The sequence below is a fragment of the Epinephelus moara genome, chromosome 9 (assembly GCF_006386435.1).
Source record: "Epinephelus moara isolate mb chromosome 9, YSFRI_EMoa_1.0, whole genome shotgun sequence".
Classification (NCBI taxonomy): Eukaryota; Metazoa; Chordata; class Actinopteri; order Perciformes; family Serranidae; genus Epinephelus; species Epinephelus moara.
The window spans coordinates 8293757-8306382 of NC_065514.1; the positions used below are offsets into that span (position 1 = coordinate 8293757).

The following is a 12626-nucleotide window of genomic DNA, read 5'->3' on the forward strand; positions in this document are numbered from 1 at the left end:
ATATGTACAATACTTTGCATTCAAATGTACTTATTTTTACCACATAAATTCCCCATGATTACCTCTTTAAAGCATAGTGAATCATTCAGCTGGGATATAATCATATACAAAGACCTGCCATTCTGCTGTGAGAAGGGCCCCTGTATGTTCAAGGAACTTATGGATCATGCCATAGCATCTCCTCTAAAGTGTTTGTGTGGTTGTTTGCTGTTCGTAGCATCACCAAGAACATGAATGACAATTAAACTGATGTTCGGAGGACCAGGTAACTGTTGTGATAAATATCTAAAAATTTGCAGTTTCACTACTTCACTTGTATGTACCGTGTACTTTGCTAATCTGTACAGACAAGCTGAGTTCATCTGAAACCACCAGGGGATTTGGTTGGAATTGTGAATCTGAGTTGGCAGATGCTAGTTTAGTAGACCAACTGGCATTTTTAAAAATGCCCTCAGCTAAAGTAGCTTATGTGCATAAAAGAAAAAAGGAAAAGAAATACAAGTAAAACTCTTTGGTTTGACATGCACATTAATGGAATTCAGCATGAAGTACCACTCTAAAGAAACAAAAGAAAGTAAGAGAAAAGAGAATTCTATGAGGCTGTCTTGAGAGAATGACTCATCTTTATGAAATAATGATATGGATTTGCCTTTGTTAACAACGACTGACTAGATATTTTAATAATAGTCACAGTATGAAGCCCCTTGCTCTTCACATGATGTCCAGCTCCATCTCTTTTAGATTAATACTCCTGCTCTCTCTTTTTGTGATCCAGAACTTGTGTTTATTGCACTTTCCCTTTCACTCCTGACTTAGTGCATATGGACTGCTGTGGTCAGATCCCCCTGTGATGGGATATGGCAAAGACCAGATCTGGAAACATGATATATTTTTAGTTATGTGCTGGATTACCTCCCATGATTCAGTAGTAACAAGTTTAATATGAGGTGCTTTGGAAAAAACGAAAATCATAATCAAAATGATCTGCAAGGATGTCTCACCCTCTACTGTATATTAGTGAGACTGTGTGTTTCAGATGCCAAATCCCTCCAGGCAGAATTAGAAAAATTTGTCCTCTAGTTCACATACTCATGTTCTGAAAACAAGGCCCCACTGAATAACCAGCTCGCCTGCCCCTTCATTACAAAGTCACGGTGAATCAGAGGCCCTTGCCCCACTTCTAGCAACCAGACTTGGCTCGCTAGCGTCCAAATTTGAGCGTGCCGGTGCGTTCGGCGGTAGGAAAAGGATTGCCGCTGGGACCTTCAGTCGGTGGTCTGAGGGGTGGCGGAGGAGATCGAGGCCCTGGCACAGGGGCACCTATGCTGGCGGCAGAGGGCACGGCAGGCAGCGCCACTGTCTGTATAGTGCCCCTATCACACGGCCCCAGGTCCTCCAGGCCCTCCAGGCCCTGTGGGGGTCCCTCGTAGCCCATGTTGAGCCGCAGGGGTTGATGGGCCTGGCAGTAGTCTACGATAGGCTGTTCGTAGCGGTAGAAGGTCAGCGCACTCAACTGATGGGGGACCTGTTTAGACGGACAGAGAGCATGAAGGAGGAGAATGTAATGGAGAGGATGAAGTCGGGGAAGTGGACACATGGGCAGGGTTGTACAAGAGTGAAGGAAATCCAGAGAGGAGAAGAAGGAAAAAAAGGGATAGAGAAAGAAAAACATCATTAGCTATACAGTGACAATGTCCTCTTGCAGCAGAGCTCATAAGATAGGTGACTGATGACCAAACCAATATGTTATTTCCATAGCTCCATAGACAATAAATGGGACCCACAGAATGTTTGTTATATTTTTTAATACCCACATGAGTTCATGTTTCCTGATATTTTTGGACTGTCTTATGAATAACATGTATGAATTTTGAAAATGGGCATAATTCTCCCTCCAGTCAGTTAAAACTACAGAGTACTTTAAGCTTGTGTTAAGGGTTGGGGAGACCTTTTGAAATTAGATTTTTATTTTCACCCAACTTCTGTTTACTTGATTGCTTTTTTTTCAACCTGCTATCAGTTTTGTTTGACATATAAAGGACACATTCAGAACAGTTACAAGGCTAAAAAGCTGAATTGCAAAATGTGTTACCACCAAAAAAAAAAAAAAGTCCTATGATAATCCAGCTACGAAATAGTCAAGGGCTGCCCCCTGAAACTCAGAGATCTGAATCATCAGTCGGAGACCTCTGCTTCAGGTAGAGCACACATTTTAACTTGGTGTTTTGGTGCAGAGCAACCCGGTCTCACTCTGAAATCTGGTGCTCCAGCAGTGACTTGTGGCATCAGATCCTGACCAAAAAAAAAGCTGCCTTTTAACATCGGCATGATACACAGCCATTCGTCCCTATAGTTTAACGACGCTCGGTAGCATCGATGGGAAATGCAGCGGAACAAGAAGCCAGCGAAAGTCCACGTAGGATGGCAGGGCAGGGTGGTGTATGGGTCCCACAAACACCAACTTTCATCTGAGACAGTGGCGTTCACGTCCTGTAAGATCCTAAACCCAACCCCTTCCTTTTGTTGCCCAAACCCAACCCCTTCCTTTTGTTGCCCAAACCCAACCCCTTCCTTTTGTTGCCCAAACCCAACCACGTGCATTAGTTGTTGGAGACGAAAAAATGTCGATTTGCGTTGTTGTACTGACGTTTATTTTCAATGAGACTGTATGCTAACGGTCAATTTCCTGTAAAAACTGAAGTGTATTTTGAAAAAAGACAATGCATGTAACAGGCAGAAGTTGACATGGCGTCCCAGAATGTCAACAACCAACACACCCAGGGTACCTTTCATGTCCTATCTAGACGTAGAAAGTCCACGACCAAACATTGATATGTGACGAGGACGGAGTGAGAGTGTTGTGCAGAGTGAGCACTCTTTACTTTAATGCTGCTCTACGGTGCAGACAGCTGCAGACACAGAGGCTTTGCCCTGTAAGGCTCTGAAACAATGTTATCTTCTGCTTTCTGCTTAGACGTAGTGAATTTACAGTGCACAACAACTTAATACAATACAGTCTCTGGTTTCTCTTTGATAATTAGTGTTGCCAAAAAATGTTGTTGCACATTGTTGATCCGTCGGAAGCATAGTTAGCTTGTTTAGCCTACTATATTATGTCAGTGTCACTGTCACACTGAACGTCCTACTGAACTCTGATTCGACTGGTGTAATTCCATAGTCCCAATAAAACTCTTCACAGTTCATATTGGGACCATTTCCTTCGCAGAGTGTGGTTCCATTTCTTGTGATGGTGGTGAACTGACCTTTTCAACTAAACAAAGATAAATTACTGTGCTTCTTTAAAAAAAAACAAAAAAAAAACATAACAAGCTGTGGATAAACTGCAGCTACAACAGCCACAGCTGTTTTCTTTTCAAATAAACATTACATTCTTCCAAATGATGTTTCGTTTTTTCCAATGCAGTTAATTTGTCACACAACATTTCATTGTGCCTGTGTGACTCCAAGCCTACAGCACAGTTAGTTTGGCAGTTAACTGCTGGCCCTCTGCAATAATCCTCACATGGTGACCACCTGAGCCTGCAGCTTCCCAAAACCCATTTGCTGCAAAGACCCTACAAAACGTGTGCTGTGAAGCGTCCGTGACAACTGCTTTTTTTTTTTTTTTAACAGATGTGAGACCCATTTCACTCCACTCTTCCTGCCTATGACTTGTGCTGCAGTGCTCACAGTGACTGTCAGGAGAATAAGAAGATCTGCATTTGCATGTTTAGATAGGCATGATGCACAAACCGCGCTGCATATGACCACTTTTGTGTTAAAGCTGCAGCAAATAAGCCTGTGCTCTCACTCTCGGCGGTGCCATGTCACTTGTGTCACAGCCGGGTACACTCATCACATCTGGCTATGTGTCTGGTCTTGTGCTCCCTCCCCAAAACCTTCAAACGGTGCCAAACAAACAGATGAGACTCTCGTGACACTCCTGTCTCCCTAACTTTAAATCACACACTTATTCGCCTTAAAAAAAGGAGGCCAATTAGGAGATTTCTAACGGGCCGTGAACAGCAGGGGTAAGATGGCAGCTGACCTGGATTAAACACCGCAGCCTGGCAGAGCAACAGATCATCAGGTCTGTACACACAATGCGACAAGAGGAGCACAACAACAGAGGGAGCTACAGACATGGTACCAAAACGGAAAGACATGAATAATACAATCCTTGACTCGTGAGGAGGCGTTGGGAGTAGAGCAGGTGTCACAACTTCACTGTATGTCATGCACATCCTTGACATTTTATTCAGTGATAGTGTCCAGATCATGAGAAAAATATATTAAATGTATATTTTTACAAGAGAAATTAACTCACCCTATCACCTAAAAGACATATCCTGCTTATTCTTGTTGGTGTTTGGCCATGTAGTTTTGGTTTTTACTCACATATCATACAGTTCAGCTGGACTGAATTTGTACTTCCTCTAAAGCATGAAAACATTACAGTCAAAAAAAGCTCCAAAGCAACGCATCTTGCCAGAAACAATGTTCTGGTTAACACTGGTTAACTGGTGTGAATCGTTTTAATTGAAGAAGCAGCCCCTAAGAACAATGTTTGGTGGTAGAAATTTCAGACGCAGTGATCCTTAAACCTTGAAACCACATGAAGCAAAAGCAGCTGCCAAGTAGCTAGCACAGGTGAGAAAATGTTCTTTTTAATTTGGTGAACAGAGTGGAAGTGGAAGGCGAGGGAAACAGGTGTAAACAAATTACACTCTAATAGTGATCCCAAATAAACTTGAAATGATTTCCCAGAGACGCAAAGCGAGGGGGAGACAAGTCAACAACGCAGGTTTAGAAATAAGAAAATCATCCGAACGAGCAAACCCCCAAAAAACATGTCACCAATACCCTTGTACATTTATTAAAGTTATCATATAAAGACAGTCTGAGAGGAGAAATCCTATTTGGCCGACTTAAGAGAATTTGAGACAGTTTTTTTTTTTCAAGAGGGCCGACTGTGTCAATGAAATGCAGATATATGCTGGCTGGGAAGGGGGGACTGTGTTTGTGGTCGTGTGTGTGTGTGTGTGTGTGTGTGAGCAAGCACAGATTTCAAAGTCAAATGGAAGCAGTCTGGGCTAACGTAGCTTGGCAGTTCAGGAATTATCCTGAACCAAGGGGCTAAGATAAAGCCACTCTGAGCGCATTAACACCAGTTCTGTTTTAGATGTGTAAAAAATAGTGTTATTTGTCGCCTGGAGGTTTACTGTAACATGCTTTCATGTTGCAGTGCAGCATTACAATTTAACAAGTCGTGTATTCAGATACACAAAGCTACTGAGAGCGTGTTCGCCTGCTCCGGAAATAAGGTAGCAGGAGGCAAATTGTCACCTTTCAGCCCTGCAACCGAGTCTCTCTGTCAGCTACGTCGACTCACCTCCAGAGCGACCACCTTCTTTCTTTCCATACCTCCTTCCTCCCTCAAATGGACTCCATTAAGCTCGGCTGACTCATTACATTATAGGCACTCAGTGGATTACTCCCCTCATTCCCCTTTCAGTTTAAACTCTTCACCAACCCTGACGCTACCACCACCACCACACCACCACCACCTCTGCTGCCACTACCTCATCTCCAGTCCACCTCAGCTCTACTCACAGCTCCCTGCCGAGGTCCAACAAATTAATTAAACGATATTAAGTCCTAACCGTTCCACTGGATTCTATCAAGTTGTCAGGGCATAAATCTAGCCTCGTGCAGTGTGTGTGTGTGTGTGTGAGTGTGTGTGCTGTATGGATTCCTGTATTTGATAGAGGAAGGAGGAAAGGACAGAATGAGACAAAAAAAAGGAGAGAAAATGCTACAGATACAGCAAGACGGGAGTTTTTTTATTCCAGTTTGACATTCAGCACAGCTCTCAAAAGAACATGCAATGTTGAAAGATGCATAAATATCAGACAGCCTGAGTTGATGTGTTGGAAAAAGTCGTTGACGCAAAACACTCTTTATGTCAGTTTTCCGTGAACAAAGGTGCTATTGATATTCACCGGCCCTCCGTGTAGTTGAAAGGTACAACTAGCTCATTAGGGATGCTATCAGCCTTTCTTTGTGCCTCTCAGCATTAGGAAATTATTAATTCCTCACACTGAATAGTCTGTTGACTGTGGAGACAGCCAAATATGTAAATGGATAACATCTGGTCAGACTAACAAAAAATACAACATAGACACTTCAATTTATTTTCCAAATGTTCTAAAAATACGTGGTCTGGGTGGGAATGAATGATGTTGGGGCTTATCTTGCAGGCCAAACGCTGTGGAGAAGTTCCTGCTGTTTTTTTCACAAAGTGAAAACATCACAGAGCCAATCCTTCTTTCGCTTTGTTTTTTTTGTACTTTTCACTTAGAACTAATCTGGGCTTTTTTGACCCTTTATCCGCCAATGACATCCGCTTCCTGCCAGATTAAAGTTTGGTGCCCACCACATGCAAACAAAGGTGCATCAAAATTTTAATATTTCACATGTATAAATGAGGATCTGTCCATCATCTTTTCAATTCTGGTCCCTGCTTCCAAAATTTAAAATGGGTAAAAAAAAAAAAGTGGCTTTGTAAATTCAGCCTAAATTGCGTGCAGCAGGTGGTTTCTGCATAAATTTGAGGAGAAAAATTGGTTCTGTGGCTGGGAAAGACTTTCATGCGTGCCATGCGTAGCTGCAAAACATCTCACCATAACTATCGTTTTATATCATTCTGTTTTCAGCATCCTCACACTGGAACATGTTCTCATATCAGATCATTAAATACAGATGCTTTTAACACCCTGTGACGTGTGACACAGATGCTGAAGGCACCCGTTGGGGTCTCTGTGAGACACGTCCTTATCCAACATATCCTTTTAACTTCAGCAGCCTCCTGGGTGACACATCTACTAACACGTGCCAGAGTTAGGCTTCGATAACAAAAGTACTTGGTCAGATTGAGAAAAAACATCATGGTTTGGATTAAAATAAGTAACATGATATAAATATATCACGTGAACATAGGTAGATTATGAGACAATGGGCCCCTGGGCACAGATATGCAAAAGTCCCCACCACCCCTCCTACATAAGAACAAGTCACACTGCCTTTGTGATGGTTTTGCATCTCTTTTTAGTCCTTATGCATATTTTTCGGGGTAATTTTGTGTCTCTTTGAGGTAAATCTGTGTCTTTTTTGGTCATGTTGGGTCTCTTGGTAGTCATATGGGGTTTCTTTGTGGTTGCTTTGCCCCTTTTTATAGTTATTTAGTGTCTCTTTGCAGACCTTTTACATATTTGGGGTCATTTTGAGTGTCTTCCTAGTTAGTCGATTAGTTCTTGATTTGAGTTACGTTCTGGAGTTGAAGACCAGGGGGGCCCTGACACATCGGTCCTGGGCCTGTGCCCAGTAAACCCATTCTACGTATGTAAGTGATGCAAGTACGTGACAGATGGACTTAAGTTATGATCCATTACCTTTAAACAGCAATGACTTAGGTAACGCTGCATTAAAACAGCACCGACTTTGGGTTTCACATGGACAAAAACCGTAGTCTCCACCACCCTTCCCTCCCACCCTAGGCAGACTTTCTCGCCCTTTATAATACGTCACTTGCTCTTAGCGTCAAGTGTTGCCACAGATAGGTTTACACTGGAGTTTTCGGCATCAGTATCACAGGCCAGAGGGCATAGCAAAGCGTCGGCATTTGACAAACTGGGAATGAAAACGGGCTGGGATAACTATGCATTGAGACTATTTCGAATATTGCAGTGGTCAGCGGTCAGCCATGCCTCATTTAGCCACATATTTTTGTATTTCTGCACTTATAAGCCCCTATCAGTGCAACCTCAGATCCTGCAGGCAGGCACCTCCTGGCAGTGTTAAGGTCTAGTCTGAGGACGCTCCCTCCATTCAAGCGTAAAGACACAATGAAGCAGGCTGGCTCGTTCACTAAATCTGTAGCTTTCAGGCTTGTTTAGCACCGAGCACATAATTTACATATTCAGCTCTGAATGGGTGCCCAACGATGTTGTGGAAAAAGTAGGTCTAACACAGCATTTTACTGGTGCTTGGGAAATAGGTTCATCCTCCGCTGGTTGCCATGTTTTTGGGGAATAATTGCTTTACAAAATGTCTTTATATTAAACAATATCCAGCATTACTTAAAGTACCACGTGTAAGTCACAGTGAGAGCTGACAGCCATGTCACCAAGGTAGCAGGAAAGCACACGGGTATTTGAAAGGCAAAATGATCCCGGCTTTTATGAATTATGTATTTCAGTTTAAGACAGAAGAAAGCACCGTCAGTTATCATTTAAAAACCCTGTGATTAAGAAGGGTTTGAGTGCATAAAACCTTTTTCATTCTTTTCATCTATCACTAGATATGCTTAGGTTAAGCCATGTTCAACTGTCCTCATGAGTGTGCATTGAAAGGTCACCAGTTAACAGTGGTCAAAGTTAAAATTGCCTGAACCTTGGGTGCAATGCTCAACATAGTCCTTCCCCACACACAGAGCAATTCTATTGCTGATATCATGTGTGTAAGAGCCTTAGTTGGTGCAGTGCATCCCATACTGTATACTGCAGCGTCTACCTGTCAAAGCACATTTGCATAAAGACAGAAAATTCTCTCAACTCCCCAAGCTGCACCGCTGGATGGATATTTGCCTCTTTGGATCTCTGCCACAGGTGCCTGATTGTGCCTCAACTGACAATGACTGGCACGCTGCCTCTTCCTGGATCTTTATCTCCATATGCCTGAATACACTGGGGTGACCTCAGGGCCATTTTGTCCCCAAAGTGTTGGAACAACCTGCCCAAGGAGATTAAGCCAGCCAGGTCAGAGTCATCTTTTAATTCTCTTCTTAAACTGGCTTTTATCTCAGGGACTTTTTTTTTCTCAGCTCTTGGTTTTATTGCTGTCATTTTTCCATGTTTGAATATCAGCCGTGTGACATTTTGCTATCAGTGAAATTTTAAAAAGGTGCTGTTCAAATGAAAGTTGTTACACAGAACCTTTTGTTATCGCATTTTTCTGTTTAGTGACACCTCGGTGTGTACCATTGTGCACAAACACTCCGTCTGCCTGATAACCGAAGACTGTAAAAACCTGATCAGAGAATTGCAAAACATTCCCGTCCTCCATCTGCGGCTATTTCTATGTTAATTCCTCACAACAGCTCTAATTTGTTAGAGGAGTCTCAGTCTTAAAAAAAGACCCAAATGCCGTAAATTCATTTTTTACAGTATTCCAGTGCCCCTTAGAAGTTGTGTTTCTTTTTGCATTCACGCTTTTATGAGCAGCTAAGGAGGCAGTAACTGTGCCACAGGCAGACAATGCTAATGCCTCCCTGGGCTTTAGGAGCATTATGGTTCAAAAGTCTGCCACTCTCCCAGCCAAACACTTTGATCCTCACCGTATTGTGGCACACAGAAACATGATATAGTGAAGAGGGGGTGCAACAGACTCCCACTAAAATGTTACTTTTCTTATATTCTCATTAATTTTTAGTCTTTTATAGTTGCAAAATCATGAATTATAATGGGAATTACAAGTGCTAAATCATTTTGAGTTCTTTTCTGTTCTGTGGATATCACACAGTATTCCCAAACTATAACAGATATTCTTTCTTTTTTTGTGAAATATAATGGATGTTTTTGACTGCCTTTCTATGTCACATTGGTTTCAGCATGTATAGTTTGTCTATATTGCTTTAAAACAATGTACTGGCTCACTATTCATTTTGGGGGACTATTGAAACGAACCATGACAGAGGTACTGGAAATAACTGTCTAATTACTCTTTTCTTTGTCTAGTTCTCATCCCTCTAGTCCTCTTTGTAGAAGTCAAGAGATATATTACCATATTTCATCGTGGTCCATCTATATTTAAAGCAGGCTGTGATGCATATTTGATGTAAAGGTCCAGTGTTTATGCTGTTGAAACTGTTTCAGTATAACCATGTCCCACAGTGCTGTGTTGTCGTACAAAGTACTTACTGCTACTGAGAATGAATCTCAACTCCCAAAGAGCTCTGAGTTTTGTGTTTTTCATACTTTTGCCACCAACTACAATATTGTTTCCGTTAACATTATTATCTCCTCTTCACTTCTACTCTCATATTGCTTGATTGAGTAATGACAATTGGTAATGCATTTCCCCTACAGTGAATGGAACGTGTGATTAGAAAGTAATGGCACGGATTATTAATATTATGGATATTGGAATAATGAGTCAATATGGTCTCAATGTTTTACTACTCTAATGTCATCACACTGGCAGCTTAAAAACCTAGCAGTGGTAGAGGTAGTAGCAGTAGTATTAGTGTTGTAGTGGTGGCAGTGGTAGTAGTACTAGTGCTTTTAGAAGCAGTAGTGGTAGTGATATTGTCATGGTAGTAGTATTAGTGATAGTAGTGGTTATAGTAGCAGTAGCGGTGGTGGTAGTTACAATAACGGTGGTGGTAATGCTAGTTGTAGTTGTAGTGGTTGTGGCCATGTATTACTAGTAGTAGTAGTGGCGTTCGTAGTACTAGTGGAAGTGATAGTGTGTAGTGATATTAGTGGGAGCAGTGGTGATGGTTGTAGTAGCTGTAGTGGCAGTGGTAATAGTAGTAGTTATGGGCATATGTTAGTGGTAGTGATAGTATGTAGTGGTGCTAGTGGTGGTTGTGGTGGCAGTAGTGCCAGTGGTAGTGATAGTGTGTGGTGGTGTTAATGGTAGTATTGGTGGTGTTAGTAGTACAAATAGTAGTGATAGAGTGTTGTGGTATTAGTGGTAATTGTGGTGGTGGTGCTAGTAGTACTAGTGGTAGTGACAGTGTTTAGTGGTATTAATGGTCATAGTAGTAATGGTGTGAGTAGTACTAGTGGTGGTGATAGTGTTTAGTGGGATTAGTAGTAGCAGTGGTGGTAGTAATAGTAATGGTATTGGCCATATTTTAGTGGTAGTGGTGGCCATGTCAGGAGCACTAGCGGTGGTGACAGTGTATAGTTGTGTTTAACACCAGTAATCATACTATTAACACCACCACCACTACTACTGCTGACTCAGTGTGTTGGTATTAGTTGTGACAGTGGTGGTGATAGTAGTACTAGTGGTGGTGACAGTGTGTGGTATAGTGTTAGTGGTGGTGCTAGTAGTACTAGTGGTAGTGATAGTGTCTAGTGGTATTCATGGTCGTAGTGGTGATGGTGTGAGTAGTACTAATGGTAGTGATAGTGTCTAGTGGTATTCATGGTCGTAGTGGTGATGGTGTGAGTAGTACTAGTGGTAGTGACAGTGTTTAGTGGTATTCATGGTCGTAGTGGTGATGGTGTGAGTAGTACTAGTGGTGGTGATAGTGTTTAGTGGGATTAGGAGTAGTAGTGGTGGTGATTTTAGTAGCACTAGTAGTAGTAATAGTGTGTAGTAGTATTAGTAGTAGCAGTGGTAGTAGTAATAGTAATGGTATTGGCCATATTTTAGTGGTAGTAGTGGCCGTGTCAGGAGCACTAGTGGTGGTGACAGTGTGTAGTTGTGTTCGAGTCGGCAGTAGTAGTGGTGGTGGTGGTGTTAATAGTATGATTACTGGTGTTAGTGTGTGGTGGTATTAGTTGTGACAGTGGTGGTGATAGTAGTACTAGTGGTAGTGATAGTGTGTGGTGGTATTAGTGGTAGTGGTGGTAGTAGTAGTACTAGTGGTAGTGATAGTGTGTGGTATAGTATTAGTGGTGGTGGTGTTAATCTAGTGGTAGTGATAGTGTGTGGTGGTATTAGTGGTAGTGGTGGTAGTAGTAGTACTAGTGGTAGTGATAGTGTGTGGTGGTGTTAGTACTAGTGGTAGTTTGTCGTGGTATTAGTAGTAGCTGTGGTGGTGGTGTTAATAGTAGTAGTGTTGGTGATAGTGTGTGGTGGTATTAGTGGTGGTGGTGTTAGTACTAGTAGTAGTTTGTCGTGGTATTAGTAGTAGCTGTGGTGGTGGTGTTAGTAGTAGTAGTGTTAGTGATTGTGTGTGGTGGTATTAGTGGTAGTGGTGGTAGTAGTAGTACTAGTGGCAGTGATAGCGTGTAGTGGTATGGTGGTAGCAGTAGTATTAGAAGTAGTGGACATGTTTAGTGGTAGTGGTGTTAGTAGTGCTAGTGGTGGTGATACTGTGTAGTTAGTGGCAATAGTGGTTGTGGTGGTGGTTGTAGTAGTACAAGTGGTAGTATCACTGTGTAGTGGTATTCGTTGTATTAGTTGTGATGGAGGTGATAGTGGTACTAGTGGTAGTGATAGTGAGTAGTGGTAGAAGTGATGGTGCTGTTAGTACTAGTGGTAGTGGTAGTGTATGTTGGTATGACAAAATTAACAAACATCAAAAACAACTACAGCTTACAAAATGCAACAGCGTTCAGAGTGCAGTGTTTAGATATGTACATATAGTACATTTGCACTGGGTGATATGGCAGTATGTACAGCTCGATGGTCGGTGGTATTTGTCCCACTGCAGAGACTTGGCAATACTGTTTTTACCCCAGGAGCTATTCAGGGCATGCAGCCAAGCAGGGGTGGACTCCCCAGTAATGTCATGATTCCCACGTAATCTCATGGATCTCGAGTGATCTCATGAATCCAGCTGCCTCACAAGGTAATCTCATTTGTGCAGACATGGGGGAAAACAATAG

General features: G+C 42.2%; 1 protein-coding gene across 1 annotated transcript in view; it reads right to left on the reverse strand.

Annotated features, from left to right (window-relative positions):
• Nucleotides 1-606: 606 nt before the first annotated feature.
• The window catches only part of LOC126395580 (leucine-rich repeat transmembrane neuronal protein 4), a 132636-nt gene continuing 120616 nt past the window's right edge, over nucleotides 607-12626 (reverse strand). Inside the window, exon 3 of the mRNA XM_050053157.1 lies at nucleotides 607-1525. Coding sequence (XP_049909114.1) covers nucleotides 1202-1525 — 324 coding nt within the window. The 3' untranslated portion in view covers nucleotides 607-1201. The remainder of the gene's footprint in view (nucleotides 1526-12626) is intronic.